Source organism: Nomia melanderi, chromosome 12, assembly GCF_051020985.1.
Source record: "Nomia melanderi isolate GNS246 chromosome 12, iyNomMela1, whole genome shotgun sequence".
Classification (NCBI taxonomy): domain Eukaryota; kingdom Metazoa; phylum Arthropoda; class Insecta; order Hymenoptera; family Halictidae; genus Nomia; species Nomia melanderi.
This window is the reverse complement of record NC_135010.1, coordinates 4364782-4382730: the sequence shown is the minus strand read 5'-3', so window position 1 is coordinate 4382730 and position 17949 is coordinate 4364782. Positions and strand designations below refer to the sequence as shown.

General features: G+C 29.2%; 2 protein-coding genes and 1 long non-coding RNA gene across 6 annotated transcripts in view; 1 reads left to right on the top strand and 2 right to left on the bottom strand.

The window, feature by feature from the left end:
- Window positions 1-12391, bottom strand: part of SamDC (S-adenosylmethionine decarboxylase) — a 32340-nt gene extending 19949 nt beyond the window's left edge. Inside the window, exons 1-3 of one of the 2 annotated variants that reach the window (XM_076372902.1) lie at window positions 12039-12158; window positions 5693-5775; window positions 5366-5452 (exon numbers count right to left, since the gene is read on the bottom strand). In XM_076372902.1, the coding sequence (XP_076229017.1) occupies window positions 5366-5452; window positions 5693-5694 (89 nt within the window). In that variant the 5' untranslated portion in view covers window positions 5695-5775; window positions 12039-12158. Of the gene's footprint in view, window positions 1-5365; window positions 5453-5692; window positions 5776-12038 lie in introns of both variants that reach the window. The other variant, XM_031975152.2, reaches the window with a different exon arrangement.
- LOC116426341 (uncharacterized) lies at window positions 9330-10418 on the top strand. 2 transcript variants are annotated; one of them, XR_012999817.1, is made up of 3 exons: window positions 9330-9500; window positions 9594-9661; window positions 9750-10418. It is a non-coding gene; the product is annotated as an uncharacterized LOC116426341 (long non-coding RNA). The 2 variants fall into 2 exon arrangements; XR_012999816.1 differs by having other exon boundaries at window positions 9330-9661.
- A 945-nt stretch (window positions 12392-13336) lies between the features above and the next one.
- On the bottom strand, window positions 13337-17564 carry LOC116426333 (U3 small nucleolar RNA-associated protein 14 homolog A). Of its 2 annotated transcripts, XM_076372901.1 has the most exons (8): window positions 17337-17564; window positions 16433-16649; window positions 16051-16347; window positions 15732-15983; window positions 15054-15375; window positions 14936-14980; window positions 13897-14678; window positions 13337-13818 (listed from the first exon to the last, which is right to left on the bottom strand). In XM_076372901.1, the coding sequence occupies exons 1-8, from the start codon at window positions 17432-17434 to the stop codon at window positions 13372-13374; spliced, it is 2460 nt and encodes an 819-aa protein (XP_076229016.1). In that variant the 5' UTR covers window positions 17435-17564; the 3' UTR covers window positions 13337-13371. The 2 variants fall into 2 exon arrangements, with proteins under 2 accessions (XP_076229016.1, XP_031831008.1); XM_031975148.2 differs by lacking the exon at window positions 14936-14980.
- Window positions 17565-17949: the final 385 nt, after the last annotated feature.

Genomic DNA, 17949 nt, shown 5'->3' with positions numbered 1-17949 from the left:
TTAGTTAGCGCCTCCAACCACCGCTTACTAACAAAGACGTTTTTATCGGTATATCGCGAATCGACTGGGAATGCTTCCCCGATGAAAACGAGACCGAACGCGGCGCGAATCGAACGTAATTTTGATCGTTCGCTTTTTCAAACAAGTTCACGTTGATCTTCTTTGTTCAAGTTTTTCCACCTCGGAATTTGCTAGTAGTACGCATATTTGTTATTATGATACTTTTATAATTTATTTGGTTGGATTAATTAGAGTTAATTTATATAATTTGTATAATTTGTATAACGTGTACAATTGGTATAACTTGTATAACTTATACAATTCATTGAATTTGATTACTTAATTTACTTGATTTACTAGATTTATTTAATTTATTTGATTTATTTAACTTGGGAAATACTACAATTACACTTTAATATTTTATGGTTATGATATTACAAGTAACTATAGCGAAAGTTGATAAAACAAATGATAAAATTGATAGAACTGAATGACGCGTCTGCCTCGACGCAGGCCCGCGAAGAGTTAACTCTTTACAATTTAATTCGATTAAAAATGATCTTGGGTATCTGTTAGACTCGTTTTCAGTAGGAGCATTTTTCTAGCCGATTGACGCTACTAGCGTCACGTATTTGTAACGATTCTGATCTGGTGTTTCACGCGAAGGAAAACTTCCAATAAAAATGTGATATTGATTTAAATTGTGACGCATGGAGTAACTCTCCCAGAGCATTGAAAATTCTTCTGAGTTATATTCTTGAAATATTTAATAATTACATCATATGTTAAATGAAATAAAATATTGTTACTTTGAGAACTATTACCAAAGCAGAGTATGATAGTAGACGTAAAATTATAAATTTTAAGGTAGGTTTTTTGTCACGTCGGCAGCCAATGATTAATATTCTTGCGTCATTATTTCTGACTCGAGTGAATATCGATTGATTTATTTCAGACTCATTTCAAACTTATTTTATATATTTTATCAATTTCTATTATAAATTTCATATATATAAAATTTATAACAGAATAAATATAAATAAATATAAATTTATTTATATATTCATATTTATTTATATATTTATTATTTTTATTTATTTGAGATTTATTAAGAGTTAACAGTAAATAGAATCTCAATTCTATCGAACGAATAAAAAGCAAAATTAAGTGCGTATTATTATACAAGTTTGAACGATAATAACCCGCGGTATCATTTTTGTCCAGTTGGCTTTGACAACTGGTTTGAATGGCGTGAAGCCAAATTTTCCGGAACGTTAACCCCTTCTCCTATAATATCGAATGAAATATTCAAACTCGCGTTGAGAATGTTCAACCGAATTCGAGAAATCTACATGTTATTCACTTCTTTTTCATATAAATGAAATATTACTTTTCTATTATCAGTCTTTAACCTTTACAGTAAACGTAGACACAGAATAACCATCAAATTCTTTTCTTTTTCTGATCATTCCTAATAATTGTAATAATTTTAACAATAAAATAGTAGTATCAAGCATTGTTACGAAACAAATCATAGGACAAGATGTTAACCCTCTGCACGAATCGAAATCTAAATAGAAGCACTATTATAATTTTCATAAAAAAGATTTAAGAAGTCGGTTAATAAGTAGTTCTAGGCTCAATAAGTAGTTCTAGTGTTAATTTAGAAATCTTCATCACGAGTCTCACTCGTCATTGTACACAAGGGGTTAAAAGCCCCACCACTATAAGCTTGAGCGCTCAATGCTCGAGCCTTGAGCTCTAAATGCTAAAGTCTTCAACGTAAAGACTCTTTAAACCCGAAGACGCGAGCTATCTGTTACTATATTAACACCGAGAAGCTGAAGCCGAGGGAATTTCAAATGTCTTGAAGATTGAACTGTAAGTTTAAAATCCTTATTGCCATGTTAGTATAGCAACAAACTGGCCGAGTCTTTAACTGTTTTTAAGGATAAAGACTCAAGCATTGAAGATTCTTTAAATTGAAGAAACCTCAAGGCTCAATTCGAACCTTCAAAGCTTCAAGACTCACCCTTTCAGTTTGAGTCTTGAAGCTTCGAAGACTCGAGCTTTATTGAACTCCAAGTTTTCAAGACTCAGCCTTTAAATTTAAACCTTGAAACTTCGAAGACTCAACCGTTTTACAACACTAACCCAATCTTAGTGGTGAGTGGAATCGCACCCTAACATCTGGAATTATAGAACAGACGAAAGCCTCGACGTGCTCCAATGAGCGGCTGTAGGCTCGATTTTGCTCATCTAATAAAAGACAGTTAACACGTTGAATGCCACGGTGGTCACCGATGACCGGCGCTACCAAATTGTTCATAAATGATTGCAACGAGATGAATGCCGTCGAATGAACATTTTCTAGTAACGTGACTCGACTAGGCGATGAGCGTTAAGTGAAATGTGCAAAAATACGATATCGAACAAAATTGATTAGTTTGTTATCAGGGATTAAAAAGGTCCCGAAAATAACTGTCGCAAACTGTTATATATTGGTTCCAACTGAAACAATTATGGAAAACCGAAATAAGGTAATAATTGTTATTAGACAGACCAAATTGAGGAGAGATTGTCCATTAGGAATCATGGTGATTTTTTAAAGGACTATCATATCATGAATATCATTAATACCTAATAAAAAAAAGATATATTTAAGAAAGTAAATACATATAAAAAGAATAGTTGAATATGCTTTTGTATAAGGTTCCGTATACCACTAAAAACATTTGGAAATATAGATGTTTACCAATCTAAATGAGATCGGGCCATCTCACCCAGGATTACTCTATACCGGTTTTAGTTATATTATGGTTTATTATGTTTATTATGTTTGATTCGATATTGTATCAGTTCTGAAGAATATGATTCTCCATAATTGTTTCAATTGAAACCAATATCATAACTGTATTCAACCCTTGGTTTCTTTCTTCTCTCTCTTCTCCTTTACTGGTAATACTTGTCATCGCAATTAATTCGCGTGGCAGTCAACGAGTTTACTGTCATTCGCTTCCTAGCTAAACATTTTCGAGTTCACCCTTTACACTCGAGAGGCGACTCTCAGTCACCACTTGATTTGAGGCAATAAACTTATGTTTCATATTTAATATTAAACTTTGTGCAATACGTGAAATATTGAAATGAAATGACTTTGTTCCTTAAATTACGGCAATCTCTCGTAGAAGTTGCTTTTAATAAATGTCGTCTGTCTCATAAAAAGATGTTGAATATTTCTAGCGAAAAGCTTTCGAATGCAAAGGGTTAAACTTTGCTAGCTCATTGAGAATTACGACAGAAGGGATTTAAATGTAATATTTTTGTTAGTTTATTCGTCGAGATAAAAATTCTTCGTGAAGATTAACGTATGAAAACCGTAGCAGATAACAGGAAGAAATGATTAAAACAAAAGCGCGATAACTATCTATGCTTCATAAAATTGACTTGCGCGCTTCTTTGAGCAACTAAATTTATCCCCGCCGATTACAAGGCATAAGTCATGATCATTTCGCACTAATCCGTGCCGCATTGCAATCTGATGTATCAATAAAAATATGAAATATGAAACGTAAACTACGGAATAGCATCGAAGTACTGAATATTACATGTAAATCGAACGAATAGCGTGTGAGATCTTATAAATTTCGGTACATGCATCATTATTTCGATCCATGAATACTTGATCACCTCCGCTTTATCGGAAATACGGGAAATATATTTGACCCTTTGTGCTCGAAGTTCTTTCTCACTGACATTACCAGCAACTCGTATACGCGCATGAAAAAAAGTTATAGATGTATTTTACTGTTTTTTATCAATCACAGATAAAAATGTTATAATATATTTCACGACAAATTTTAAATAGCTTTTATTCCAAGTCCTCGGTTAATGCAAAATTGCCAATGTAACTTTTCTGATTAAAGTTACCCTGTATGCAATATTTAAGATCGATTACTATAAATAAGATTTTAATCAAATTAAATTCTACAGTTAACAGGTTAATCATTGATCTTGGAAACAAATGTAAACACAGAAACAAGAGGGAATTCTCTTTTATTTCTAGTAAATTACCAACAAAAAAATTGGCCCCAAATCATAGGGCAAAGGGTTAAGGTTCATTCTATTCATGCATATTTATTTTACAACGAGGATGTAAAATGTTTTATTCGATTTTACTTTGTAAGTGGTCGAATACTAATGGAATACGTGTTCCGTTTCATTGATATTCAAATACTTCTTATGAAATGAACAAGGAAATCTTGAATAAATAACATCTACTTGTAAAATGATAGTTTTATTTGCGAATGAAAGTTGATGCTTGTAACTCGTACCTTCGCATGAAATAGTACATCGGTCCGTGACGTCACGCGCGGATAACGTGACTTGAATTTCCCTAACGTTTAGCAAATTGAATGCGTAATTAAAGGCTAACACAAACATTTTTAACTTATCTGTTGCTAAATATTTTGTTACGCAGATAAAATTTTAGATAATACAGCATAGTTAAACACGGCGCGGAAAAATAGCTTTCTAATCTCATTGCCAATTAAAGATTATTTTAGTTTCGACGATCTTCGGACCAATGCGCTGGTTTCAATTCGAGCAATTGAACAAACGCGATTCCATGCAATTTGAGAAGATAACGGAGTATCGAGAATCGGAAAATTTCAATGCTACTTCTTTTAAAGTACAGCGAACTTTGAAATACAAGAAATTAAGCGTTTTCTTAAAGACATAATTGAATCAGATTTTGCATAATCTAATATTATGTTAATTTACTTGTTTATTCTCGCTAATGTTTGATTGTGCATAGTGTATCACGCAATTGGAACAAACTATAAACATTATCAGAAACAGGAAAGTATCCTAGGTTACTTCCATGCACACAGTGCAATCTAAGCTTTGCGAATTTATATTTGCTAATAAAATGCAAATGAACTTACGGTTGCATTATATAAAAACTGAATAACAATTTTTACTTTTTAAATAAACTATTATTATAACTATAATAATAATTATTATTTTTATCTTATAAAGGAAATATTTATAAATTGCATCATAGTCCTTTTCATTAACCCACAGTCTACTTTCAAATAACAAAATGAAATGGAAAATAATTAGTCATATCAGAATTTATAGTTGATTTTTACAATTTATAGTTTCTAATTTATAGACTGAATAATATTTTTTGCATAGGACTGACAAGTAACAGCAATCTCCTAAACGCAAGTATCATATATAATTGTATAAGTATTACGTGTTACGTGCAACTGAAATTAATTCATTCGTTCGACGCTCGCATACAATTCATAAACTAGAGGTACACACAGATTTAGAAGTGTTTAATGTAAGGCGGTATTACCTGAGAACATAAGCATCCACGTGTTCGGTACGGCAAATGCTGATGATCTCGCAACGAACGATCTTCAGCAAGGACTGCCATTTTCGCCTAAAACAAAGCGAAAAAGGTATGGTTATTATATTTTTTATTGTAATTAAATATAATATATTATTATTATTATTTTATTATTATTCACAACAAAATTTCAGTCAATCTTTCGGATTAAATAAAAGAATGTAAACATATTATAATAACTAAGTATATAATAAACTTATTATTTGTTATAATATACTATTATTATATTATTATTATATTATTATATACATATAGTTATAATAATATACTTACATTCTTTGCTTTAAACCTCTATTGACCGAATTTTTGTTGTGACTTTAGAACATTTATGTAATGCAAAATTAATAAATATCAACCTGTAAATAGAAATTAACAATGTATTCAATAACTTTTATAATTCTATTGGAACAAATAAATTTCTTGATTTTGAAGTAACAACGACGTCGAAAGTTTACGCCTGTGTGTATAAAAGTTTAAAGTAATTAATTATTCAATATATTTTGCGGTACAAAATTAATTAAATCAACCAGATGCCAATATATTAAGGCTTGATGTCGAAATCACAGGGGCCTATATATATAACACTTATTAATTCTTCTTTTAAGGAGGAATCCCATTTTTTTCGATGAAAAATATGATTTCCATGCTATTATTTTATCTATAAATCAAATAATGAAAGAACTCTTTTTTAACACTAGAACTACTGCATGGGTCAAAATAACCCATTCGTAATTTCTTCCTTGAAAAATGATTAACACGTTGAATGCTGTGCAAATTGTATTTCTGGAGAAATTCAACTGGAACAATTCATAAAACTTAATGAAAATATATTGAAAACATATGCAAAGTTTCAACTAAAACACGTTCATACTCTTTCAATACAAAAATACTAAAGAATCCATATTTTTCAGCGAAGGAAATGAGATTTTCCTCTTAACGATTTTTTATACTCGTGCAACAACCTAATTTTCTTGTTTTTACGTTTCAACATATGATTTCTGTTTGGATTTTCTAACTATTCTATCTGCAAATTCTTTGTTTATTATTATCGTTTACTTTTGTAAATCAATATTTCGTTATGATTGCAATTGTTTCATTATTGTAGCCAACCCACAAGGAGTCGGCACTTGGATATTTACTTACCAGAGGATAATGAGAAATAATGAAAAAACTCTCGTTTTAAATCCAACAGTAGAATTCATTAGTTTCTGTACTACTATTTCATTTTGTGTTTTAATAAGTTGCTCTTTCTAAACTATAGATAAAATAATGTTTAATATCTAAAAAATTTCTTTTCGCATAAAAGAAACACATTACGAATACGACTACAGTATTTATTATTTATTCCTCTGTTATTGGTTTCAGTAATGCAATTACAGATGTGCATTAAAACAATCCAAACAATTTTAATTTTCATTTTTTTAGTGACCTAATAATATGAGTCATAATGGTTAAATGGTTAATGATTAAAACATTGTTTCAATAATACTTCATAACAGATAATGATTTATATAAAATATTTTATAAGAGGTTTCTGTCAATTTAAAAAAAAATATTTTTGTAAATTTATAAGTCCATTATTTATAAGCTTAATGTCTTATTTTATTGTATTCACACAGATCACGAAGATCTTTAATTATTGCTAATAAATATAAATCTATGCTAACAATAGCAATTTCATATTCGAATAGAATAAAGGGTAACACATTTTAATCTGACGATTAAAACAAATTGTACTCGTTGCAATTTATACAGATAATTGCGATCGAATCGATATATCAATTTCGATAACGAGTTCCTGCAGTCAATAATACATAGATTGCACAGTTTTATATAGATTTGTATCCGCGTAGACACATTTGAAGATATTGAAGTTATTTAAAACTTGATTTCCTTTGCTAATTTTATCACTAAATTGCAAATAAAATTTTATTCAATTGTTGTGTCACATGATTCATGCGAAAATTTCTATATTTTACAAATAAAACTGCGCCATCGAAAATCACGAAATTGCTACAGAATGTATTAATTGTATAAGTAATATAATTATTAATAATAAATAACTATAATAAATATGAATTATAATATAATAAATAACTATAATAAATATGAATTATAATATAGTAAATAATATAATTATTGACAAATGATATTAATTGTGTAAATAATAGGCAAGGAAGGTTTTGTCAGTAACAAAAAACAGTTTTGTCGTAAGAACCAGGAAGAAACGGCGTTAGCGAACTCGGAAATTGAAATCAAAAAAAACTTTTTTATTCGTTGCGAATATATTTTACATTTCCAATGACTAATAATTAGATCACAAATGTATATACTTTTATCAGAGATGAGTAAGACTTTACTGGAATAAACAATGATAAACAACAATAAAAATTTATTCAAAATTTCTGTCGTGTTACCATATATTATCTACAAAAATTTAACTCGTTTTTAATTTTTATTTATTTTAATTATATCTAAAAGGTAATATACATAATTATTGACTTCGAATAAACTTCAATGCTTACTTTGAAATAATAAATAGCAAATAGAACATTTTCAATCCCCCTGTAAATTTTAGTATGAGTCAATATACAAAATATTATTTTATTAAATAGCCTGAAAATTTGGACATGAAGAACAAATTGCCTAAAATATATAAATAAATAATAATCACTGCACAATCATAATGTGATCTAATCATTAAATATTCTTTGCTTTTGTGATAGGTATGTTTTCACGTTTCACTGTTCAAAGTGTAAAAATATTGATTATAATTATAATTTTTCAGTAGGAACTCAAATGAATAATTAGCTAAATAATTTAATTCTGTCTTGTCAATGCTATTTCATTCATAAATGTGGATGAATACAACTGTTCTGAAAATATGTTTGCTACGAACACGTATGTAATCGAAACACGTGATCCACACGTGTTTGATGATAAAATAGTTTTCTCGATACTTCAATTTTACTTGGTTTATTTTGAAAAGAGGTTTATACTCTTGTAACTTTTCAAAGTTGTCATGTAATAATTATAAAAATAAGTAACTCAATTTGTAATCAAGCAAACGTTAAATTAGCAATTGGAAATATTTTCATTTCCTAAGCTAGCCACTTTCAATTCCTGCAAATGTAAATTTAATATCTGGAAGTTGCTAATAATTTTAGATAATATTAAATAATAATATAATGACTCAGAATCACAATAACTAGAAATTTTTCAATTCTAATAATAGTAATAATAATAATCGAGTGCTTTATAAAATAACTGTTATATAATTTTAAGAATTACATAAATTAAAGTTCATTTTACCTGAGTTAACAAACAAAATGTTTCAAAATGTATTTTTTAATAATAATACTGTTCCAAACATTAATTATGCTCTAATAAATAAAAGAATAGGCATGAAATATTTCAAAAGATTCCATGGAACAAGAATAAAAATCTAAGGAAAGATTGAAATTATACAAATTCGTAACTATTACTTCGTAAAATTTGTGTAACCATTAACGATGTAAAATTTTTAAAAATCAAAGTTTCTTCGTCTCATCTTTCAAAGTGAAAAAATCTTTCTTTTTATGAAATAACCACATCAAAGAATAAATTTTAATAATATTATTGATATAATATATATTTGTAATAATACTATTAACTGATTAAAATAATAAATTGTCAAATTCAACACGAAATTAACCTATTGAACATTAATTTCTGCGCCGAATTAGGTCAAACTACGTAACGAAGAATAAAAAGAAACATCCACTTTCCGGTTAAATCGATTCCCTTCGCAGTATTTGAAAAGTTTATACATACGATAAAGATAATTACATAATATGAAGCAATGTATAAGCGGGAACACACGTCCCTCGTAAAATCGTTCGCACAGTCGCGAAAAATGCCGGAAGTAAGCGTGAAGAGGGAAGTTGTGCCAAAAACGTGACTCGGCTCAGAGAACAAAGTAAAATTATTCGCAGCTTCACTTTTCCCATTTGTCAAACTTGCCAACGTACCTTGGTCCGTCTAATTATAAAAATTTACAATCGTGCTGATAGACGGCGTTTGTACAATATTGAAAAACATCGTAAGTTAGGAGCATGCACTACATAATCTGTGACGAAATCGATAACACCGTGTCATTAAACTCTTAATATGTTAATATGTATGACAATTATAGTAACGATGTTGAAAATGAAGATGATGATTACGGTGCTGATAATGCTGATGGTGCTGATGGTGAGGATGGTGAGGATATTGAAAATAATGATGATGATGATAATGATGAGAATAATGATGATGGTGGAATGTATATTACATATTATGTATATTGTAGATGATGCTGATAATGATGATAATGAAGGTAATGATAATGATGATAATGATGATAAAATCACTGTCTTCGCGAAACTTCGACATAAACTATTATATATATTTAAGAAGTTAATGTACACGTGTTTAGTTCAATTATTAGATTAAATTGTAACGTTCTAAATTAATATATTTATACGATTGACACTCAAAGAAAATTACATTTCGAAAAATTAACATATGTCGGTAATGTAGTTAACTTCATACTTGTGGATTTCTTCATCAAACCACAAGAATATAATTTACGAAGTTAAATGACCTTGATTATTGAAGTTGCAAGAAAGAATTCAAGTAAATATTTGAATTATACAAGTTCACTGTGCTGAGACGTGGCAGCTTTTCTTAGGTTTGCATTGTTCAACGATTATTAAATAGATAATGTTTCACAATAAATACAATAATATATTCCATTTGAAAACATAAAAGGAAGTGTTAGAAATGAAGTAAGGTGAAGGACGACACCTTATAAATAAAATATTCCTGTAAAACTACAAGGTATTATTTATAATTTAGTTTTTTTATCATATGATTATAAACGCGAAAACCACGGAAATCATCGACAACTAGATAGCACAATTCAAATGACCATTATCTACCAAAAATAACATAGTAAAATGAACGTAATTCTTAATAAATAATTATCCTCGATCTTCATTTCAATAATTTAAGCTTACAATAGAAAACATTTATTTAAGCATTAAAATTTTACAAAAATCTTCGTATAAATGCCTTTTAACGAATTTGTATAAATAAAAAATTTTCAAATTTTTAATGTTCATTTTCATCCTCTTTACGTAGAAAAACATTCTTAAAGTTTTCCACCTTTCATTAAGTTGGCAATATAGATTTGAGTACACCTGATTCCATCTGCATAAAGATGAATACAGAATATTATAATTTTACTACAAATGAAATGTCTATGTACAAAATTTATAATTTGGTGCAATTTAAAATCCATATTTAATATTATATAAAAATTATAATTATTACACGCCATATTTCACATACCCCGTGTAAAAATATACTGATACATTTATCAAAAATAATAACAATCAGAAATTATCAAAACGTAAGTCTATTATAATGTACCATAACATAAGTCTATTTTCGGCAACTGGTAATGTTTCTCGAAAGTACCGTGTTCAAGGCATGTACCATTTAATATTTAACCATCGCGCGCTTGCAATAATTAAATTTTCATTTTAAAAGCGTTACAATATCATAAATAAACGCGCGTGCATTTGCTGGTTATAATATCCAACATAATAGGACTTCCGACATGCGAACAATAATTGGATTTCGAGCGTAGTCTACAAGCACATGATCATTAAAGTTTCATAAGTATTTGTTTACATTGAAACATTAGCAGTGAGGTTTAGTGAAAGAAAATGTGTATCCCTTGTACCGTAACTATGTGCTCGTGTTACATCGTTTACAAGAGTGAAAAATGTGTTTATACTTTTTATGAGATACATTTACAAACAAACTGCACACACCGGGCAACAATTACGTCGAAATGGCAGTAAAATCCTAGAAAAAGGAAGATTACATCGATGCATATGTCTATTTATATTCAATTTAAAATAAGGAGATAAAGCGATGTATATACATATCAGAGTCACGTAGCCTCACTTTGAGCGGTCGGTATTACTGGAACGAGAAGGTGGGCGCATCGATCTTCGCCAAAAAACATGACATATACACGCTACTGTTCAATTCAATCTATCCAATGTTATCACGTCGCAGCAACAATTTCCCCGAACGGAACAACGCTTTTGTTTATGTTTAACGAACACGGAATAAAGCGATTGCCAGTTCCCATCGAATATCAGGAATGTATGCGGCTAATCTTCCAAAAAGGTCGACACACGTGAAGCAGTAATTCTCGTGCGAGTGTTGGGTTAAGTGTACCAATGATTGCCATCAGAACAATTACATTGCGAGGTGCCGGCGGTACAGTCATGGTTACCAAGCCGGTTTTATTTTATCCAAACGTTTATTTCGATTAAACGGTATGTCATCGACGAATTCTTAATATTTATGGTACTTCGTACCGCGCTAACCTTTAATACAAATGTGCTTGCAGTTACATGTAATTAGAAGTCTTAAGATTTTTATTGAATTCACGTAGAGCTAGGTGTTCCGCGGAGATGACGACTCGTGGCTAAATCACGCGCGAGTATTTTCTGAGAAATATTGAGAAAAAAACGTGTTCCAAGTCGGTAGAAGAGTAAGATAGTATGCGTCAACTTACTGAGGAATCTGCCTGAGATCGCCCTGCTTTCTGTTTATGCTACTGTTGCTTGTGAACCAAATTTCAAGGAGTTTCTCCACACCTTCAAAGAATTGCACACTGTCGGTGCTGTTGTCTTTGGTAGTTGCCATCCTTTGGTGGCACAAAATTTTATTCACAACTGTTTTATACGTAGAGACAAACGAGAGTTTCTTTCTTAAGTTTGTGTTTCGCTCCAAATGTACGATAAACCACTCTCCGCACCGAACTTTGCTTTACTACTGAGAACAAGTGAACGAGCAATCATATTGGCGGTGGTTTCTGTCCTTCTCCCTCTCTTTCGCGTGCGCAATATGGTGGTTCCTGTCTTTCCCTCACTCCTTAGCGTGACGTCCTTTTTTAACTATCGCATCTACGTTGAATGCGTGTTCCAACCTTTCTACCAATCGTAACTTGCGCTGAACGCGTGCGCATTTTCATATACTCTGTTTGAAATTATATTACTTTTGGTGTTTTTAATGGAAAAATTACTTGTAAAAAGAATCGACCACACTGTTAATACATGAAAATGAAATTACACACCGTTTAATTACAGTCGAAATAACACAAATTTAAATGCTGAGGAAAAATATGCGTAAAATACACATACAAGGTAAAGTTTAATTTCAGTAGGATACATAGCTATTATTTTTTGTAATTACCTATAGATTTTATAATTATTTTATATTTAAAAGTATGGTAAAAATATTTGCAAACTAATGCACATATTTTTAAAAAAAGAAAAAAGTAATTATGATTATCTCTGACAAATCATCTATATTATATATTGTTAATAGTTATCATAAGCTGTTACACTACCTTACTGATGAAAATGTTTTATAGAATGCTACAATTTAATGAACATTTATGAAATAAAAAAATCAGTGGACTAAAAAATAAAAATTTATCAAAAACATTGCTCATCAAATATTTACTTTAAAAAATCAAATATACAATCCTACGACAAATATAGAATTATTTTGACCTAGAAATCGTTATACCATACAAATGATGTAAAAGCACCTTATAACGATGCGAAGTATCTTAAATTACGCTTTGCAATAAGCATTCAATATTAAAGATACATTTGTATCTTTCGCAAACAATATAAAGTGAAATATATGAATTAATATGATACAAAACAAAGTATAAAGTAAAGTATAAAACATGTTTATATTTGTTATACATTGTATGTGGTCAAAATAATCCAATACCTGTTTGTAACATTAATCTTAGCATTTGTTTTCTGAGGGTTAAAAATGGAGTTTTATACAGTCATATGACAGTAAAAATTTTTGTAATTTATTCGTATCGTTTATTTTATTCCCTTCTTCTTAATTATCTTATTTCTTCTCTTGGCAATAGGGTTTTTAAATTTCTTTTCAGCTGTTTTCACCAAAACATCTTCGGTCATAGGTTCAATAACCTTGCCCATTTTGGTCTTAACGGTAGGCTCAATTAACTTTCTATGAGCATTCTCAGGAACAAAATTTCTACCAATGGGCATTCTAATACTAGCTTCATAATCTTTAACACTTGTAAATGGATATGGCAGTTCACTGATTTGATGTTGTCTTATTTTCGCCTTGCTGTCTTCGAATATTATTACATTTCCCTTATTTTCATCCCTACGCGGTGCATCCTTCGGAAACTTTAATATAAAACGCTTTGTTTTACGATTTGATACTTTAACGTTTGTCCCACCCCAACTACCCCAGCCTGGTAAAGTTAAATCAATATCCTTAGGTTGAGAATCTTTCACCTGTAAATAATTTCTCGAATAGTACTTTAAAAAAATTAATTAACAACCACTTCGTAAACAAATTATATTTTGACATACCCATTCCTTCTTCTCGTTTCTAAATTCTTCTACAACGTCGTCATCAGCAAATGCTTCACTTATTACGTTGTGTCTTTCATCCTCATTTTCACTGTCATCTAAGACATCATCGCCACCTGTTATATCAGTGGGAAGATCTGTGTGTAGATGCTTAGGTTTTACATTCATATATTTACTAGGATCAATTTCTGTTTCAGATTTATTTACTTTATTTACAGATAAACTGTTACTATAATTTATGTTCCTGGTGTTTTCTAAATTAGTATTTTTGTCTAAGTCATTCTCATTAACATCTTCATGTAAAGATGAATCTATAATTACTCTTTTATTTGTAGTTTGCATTTCAAGTCCATCGAAATTATCTTTCTCTGCTTTTATCCTATTATTTTTATGTTTGGGTTTTTTAATAACTTGTTCATACTTCTCCGTAATATGCTGAATTTTCGATTTGATTTGATCTTGCATTCTTTCCTCCATAGCATTAAATATTTTACTTATCTTTTCCTGATTTGAAACATTCGACGAAGGACTACATTTAGTTTGTACATTTCTTTCTACCGATTCTACACTCCAAGTAGAAGTAGCGATAATTTTTTCTAAACCTTTTTTTTGTAATTTAATTCTTTTATTCAACTTCTTTTCATCGTCCAACGACACTCTTTTTGTATCTCTTTTGCCTAAAATATGTGTTTTATTTTCATTTTTTGATTCTTCTATTTTCGAATGCTCTTTGTTATTTTTAACTTCAAAAGATTCCGTATCATTATTATTATTATGTTTATCTAGAAAGGAAAAAGAATTAGATACTAAAATTCTTAGCTTTTACTCAATGTACAGTATTGCTCCCATAAGTTTGAAAAATTCGAAAATCTTGAAAGCTATTTTGTATTTGTTCATATCAGCAGACATTCTATTTCTTTTTTTCAATAATTCAACAGGTTACACCATGATACAGTAGAAATAGAAATAAAATTTTAAAGGAACTGTAAAAACACGATATTATGGGAACAACTGTGTATATGAAGTTTTGTAAAAATACCTCCATCTTTTCTATTTCTTTCATCTATCTGGATTTCATTACTTTCTGTAATAAAAAAAAAAAAATAATTCCGATTTGGTTTCTAATAAATACATAAAAACATTCTTCATCAATATACCTTCAAAAACAAAAGTAGACCCTAAATTTCCTGTTGAGGTTTTCGTGTCTTGATTATCACTTTTATTTTTATTATTTACTTTTATGGACTGGTTCGCTAATTGATTATTTTCTTTATCCCAATAATTTCGATAACTTTTAATAAAGTCATCTATTTCAGAATCAGTTTTAACGTTTTGTACCCATGGATTTTCTGCGTCAGTAGCTGTGGATTGCACAGGTGAATCATCAATTTCATTCTCTTCTTCACTATCATTTATTTCTCTTGACTTCTGAGTTAATTCACGGCCAATTGATAATTGTTGTGCCAGTTCTTGTTGAGTCTAACAAACAAAGGGTATTGTTTATTATGTATAAATTTATACTTTGTACACATAAAAGTATATATCTTTAAAATAAATGACTTTCATTACAACAAAAAAAGTATAAACAGTGTGTTAAAAGCTGGAATTCAAACCTTTTCTTACAGTAAAAAAATGTTCAAATGTTTTCCAGCTTTTTAAATATAAGACGTGAATATTGCTTTCACACTAGTAATTACTCCATTATTTGGAAGACATTTAAAGAAAAATATGACAATAAACGGAAAAGATAAAACAGTAACAAAATAACTAACGATTGAATAATGAACCATAATTTAAAAAGCACTTGCAAATTATTAGTGTAAAACAGCTCTTACTTCTTTATCATATTTTGCACGAATTTGTTTAGATTGTGCCCATTTTCCTGTACTTTTGTGTCTTAAAGACATTCTTTCTTCTGCTCGAATCCTATCCAATTGTTCTAGCTTTTCCAGAGCAGCTTCTGGATTAGTTTTTTTTAATTCATCGAATTCTTTCAATTGCAACTTAACTTTTTCTTTCCTTTGAACACGATGAAACTTCTTACTCTTAATTTTATTTTGTCGACGAGACTTAGCTTCTCTATAAGACTAGAAACAAAAAAAGTTAAAAAAAAATTAATGAACAATAACTTTAAACTAATGTTTCAATACTAACCTGTTGTGCTCTAATTTTTGCAGCCTCCTTCCGTTTCATAATAATTTCATTCATTGTCAATGAGAAATCATCATTAGTTTCCTTGATATTTTCTTTTTGTGGTTCTAATGCAGCAAGTTCTTTTTCTAAATCTGATTGAATTCTAAACCTCTTAACAAATTGATTAGACGGTTCTAATCGCACAGATGGATTGTTTAGAGGAAAATGTAGGGACTCTGCTGCTCTGTTTTTTGTTATCACAGCATTCCATTTTTTTAATTCTTTTTTTGTATTTTCAAACCCAACTACTCTTTTTATCTAAAAAATAATTAGTACATATATTTTCATAGAAATTTTTTAAGTTTTATATACAACTATGTTAAAATTATATTTAAAAAATTACTCTTTCTGCAGCAGGCTTTTCTAAAGGTTTTTCTAAAATATTTATTTTCTTTCTTGTAGATTCTAGATTTCTAACAATCTCTAAATGGTGACTTTTTTTGCCTAATGCTTTTGCCAAATCCTTTACAATTACTGCATCTGAATCTGACACTCCACTCTTTACCAAATGGAATTCTGATACTTCCAAAGTGGGTTCACTTCTTTCTGCCTTTTTTACTCTAAAAAAATTAGTTTTGTTTCAGAGAAGTGCATAAAAATCTATCACTAAATTTTGTACAAATACTTTATTAATTAGAAATATAAAATATATGTTATATTATATATATGTCTAAGGTTTTAATTTGCATATAATCTTGAATAAGGACCCATTTAGACTATGAAAGTTGTTGTCGAATAGTTGATGATAACTATATAGCATAATATTAATAACTATTGTCACAATAATATTTCTTTGCAAGCATCAAAATAATATTAAAAATGACAATTAGCTGAATATTGTGACTACTTTTGAACAAATATAATATTTTTGCAAAAATTTAACCATCAAATGGAAGAAAGCAAAGAGAAGAATCAATTTATGTTTTACCTATTATTTCCAATATAAAATTCGTATAATAATTTATTTCATATAATGAAAATAAAATAGGATTTCATTCATTTAAAAGTAAAAAATTCAAAAATTCAAAATTAAAAGTAAAAAGTATATAGTTACGATGCAAAAATTTAATAAAAAAATTTAATAAGGCTTTAAACAGACAAATGTTTTTAAAAAATACAAGATTTTAAACGTGTATTTTAATCAATTTTGTACAATCTCATAAACATTTAATTCAGAAAAAGTTTATGGTCAGGTATTTAGAGAGAAAGGTTATGTATAAATTTTCATGTACTATAATTTAGCTTACCTTTGACCCTTATCAAGCTGTGAAACAGCTTCAAGTAGTTTAGAATGAGATTCCGATACATTTTGTTCTGTATCGTCTAAAAATTCTGAATCACTCATTATTTTTTTATGTTTAAAACACTTGTCGTTAAACACGATGACAATTTACTCATTAAAAAGTAAAGATTATACAGATATGTAACTATACCAAATGTACACCGCCTACTATAGCGCCACGGTATTATATTAAAAGGAAATGAAACCTAAAGTAAATAAATAAAATAAATAAATAAGACTTTTCTAGTATAATTGTATTTGCATAATGAAAATCTGTGGAGACATTTGTTTAAGTAAGTACATTTAACTATTGGTTTTCTTAGAAGTCATTGAACTAGTCTTATCTACCAATGTACTTTTCAAGCTTGTTGCATTTAGATACTATTTGAAATTCAATTTTTTTGTTAGTTTTAAGCAGTTTACTTCTAAAATCCTTCATAATCTTTACAATATAATACTTGTATGTAGATTAAATTAGATACATCTCATAATAAAATCCTTAATTGCAATATTATTTAATGACAAATTACTGAAAAAAATGTTTGCATTATTTTTTATAGGCTATATCAGGGATTTCT

What these genes read in the sequence shown, in the direction of transcription:
- LOC116426333 (XM_076372901.1), bottom strand. Translation starts at nt 17,434, where the DNA reads ATGAGTGATTCAGAATTTTTAGACGATACAGAACAAAATGTATCGGAA. An exon ending in AAAAGCCTGCTGCAGAAAGA is followed by an intron (nt 16,348 to 16,432) that starts GTAATTTTTTAA and finishes ATTATTTTTTAG; the next exon opens with ATAAAAAGAGTAGTTGGGTT. An exon ending in GTGCAAAATATGATAAAGAA is followed by an intron (nt 15,376 to 15,731) that starts GTAAGAGCTGTT and finishes TTTGTTTGTTAG; the next exon opens with ACTCAACAAGAACTGGCACA.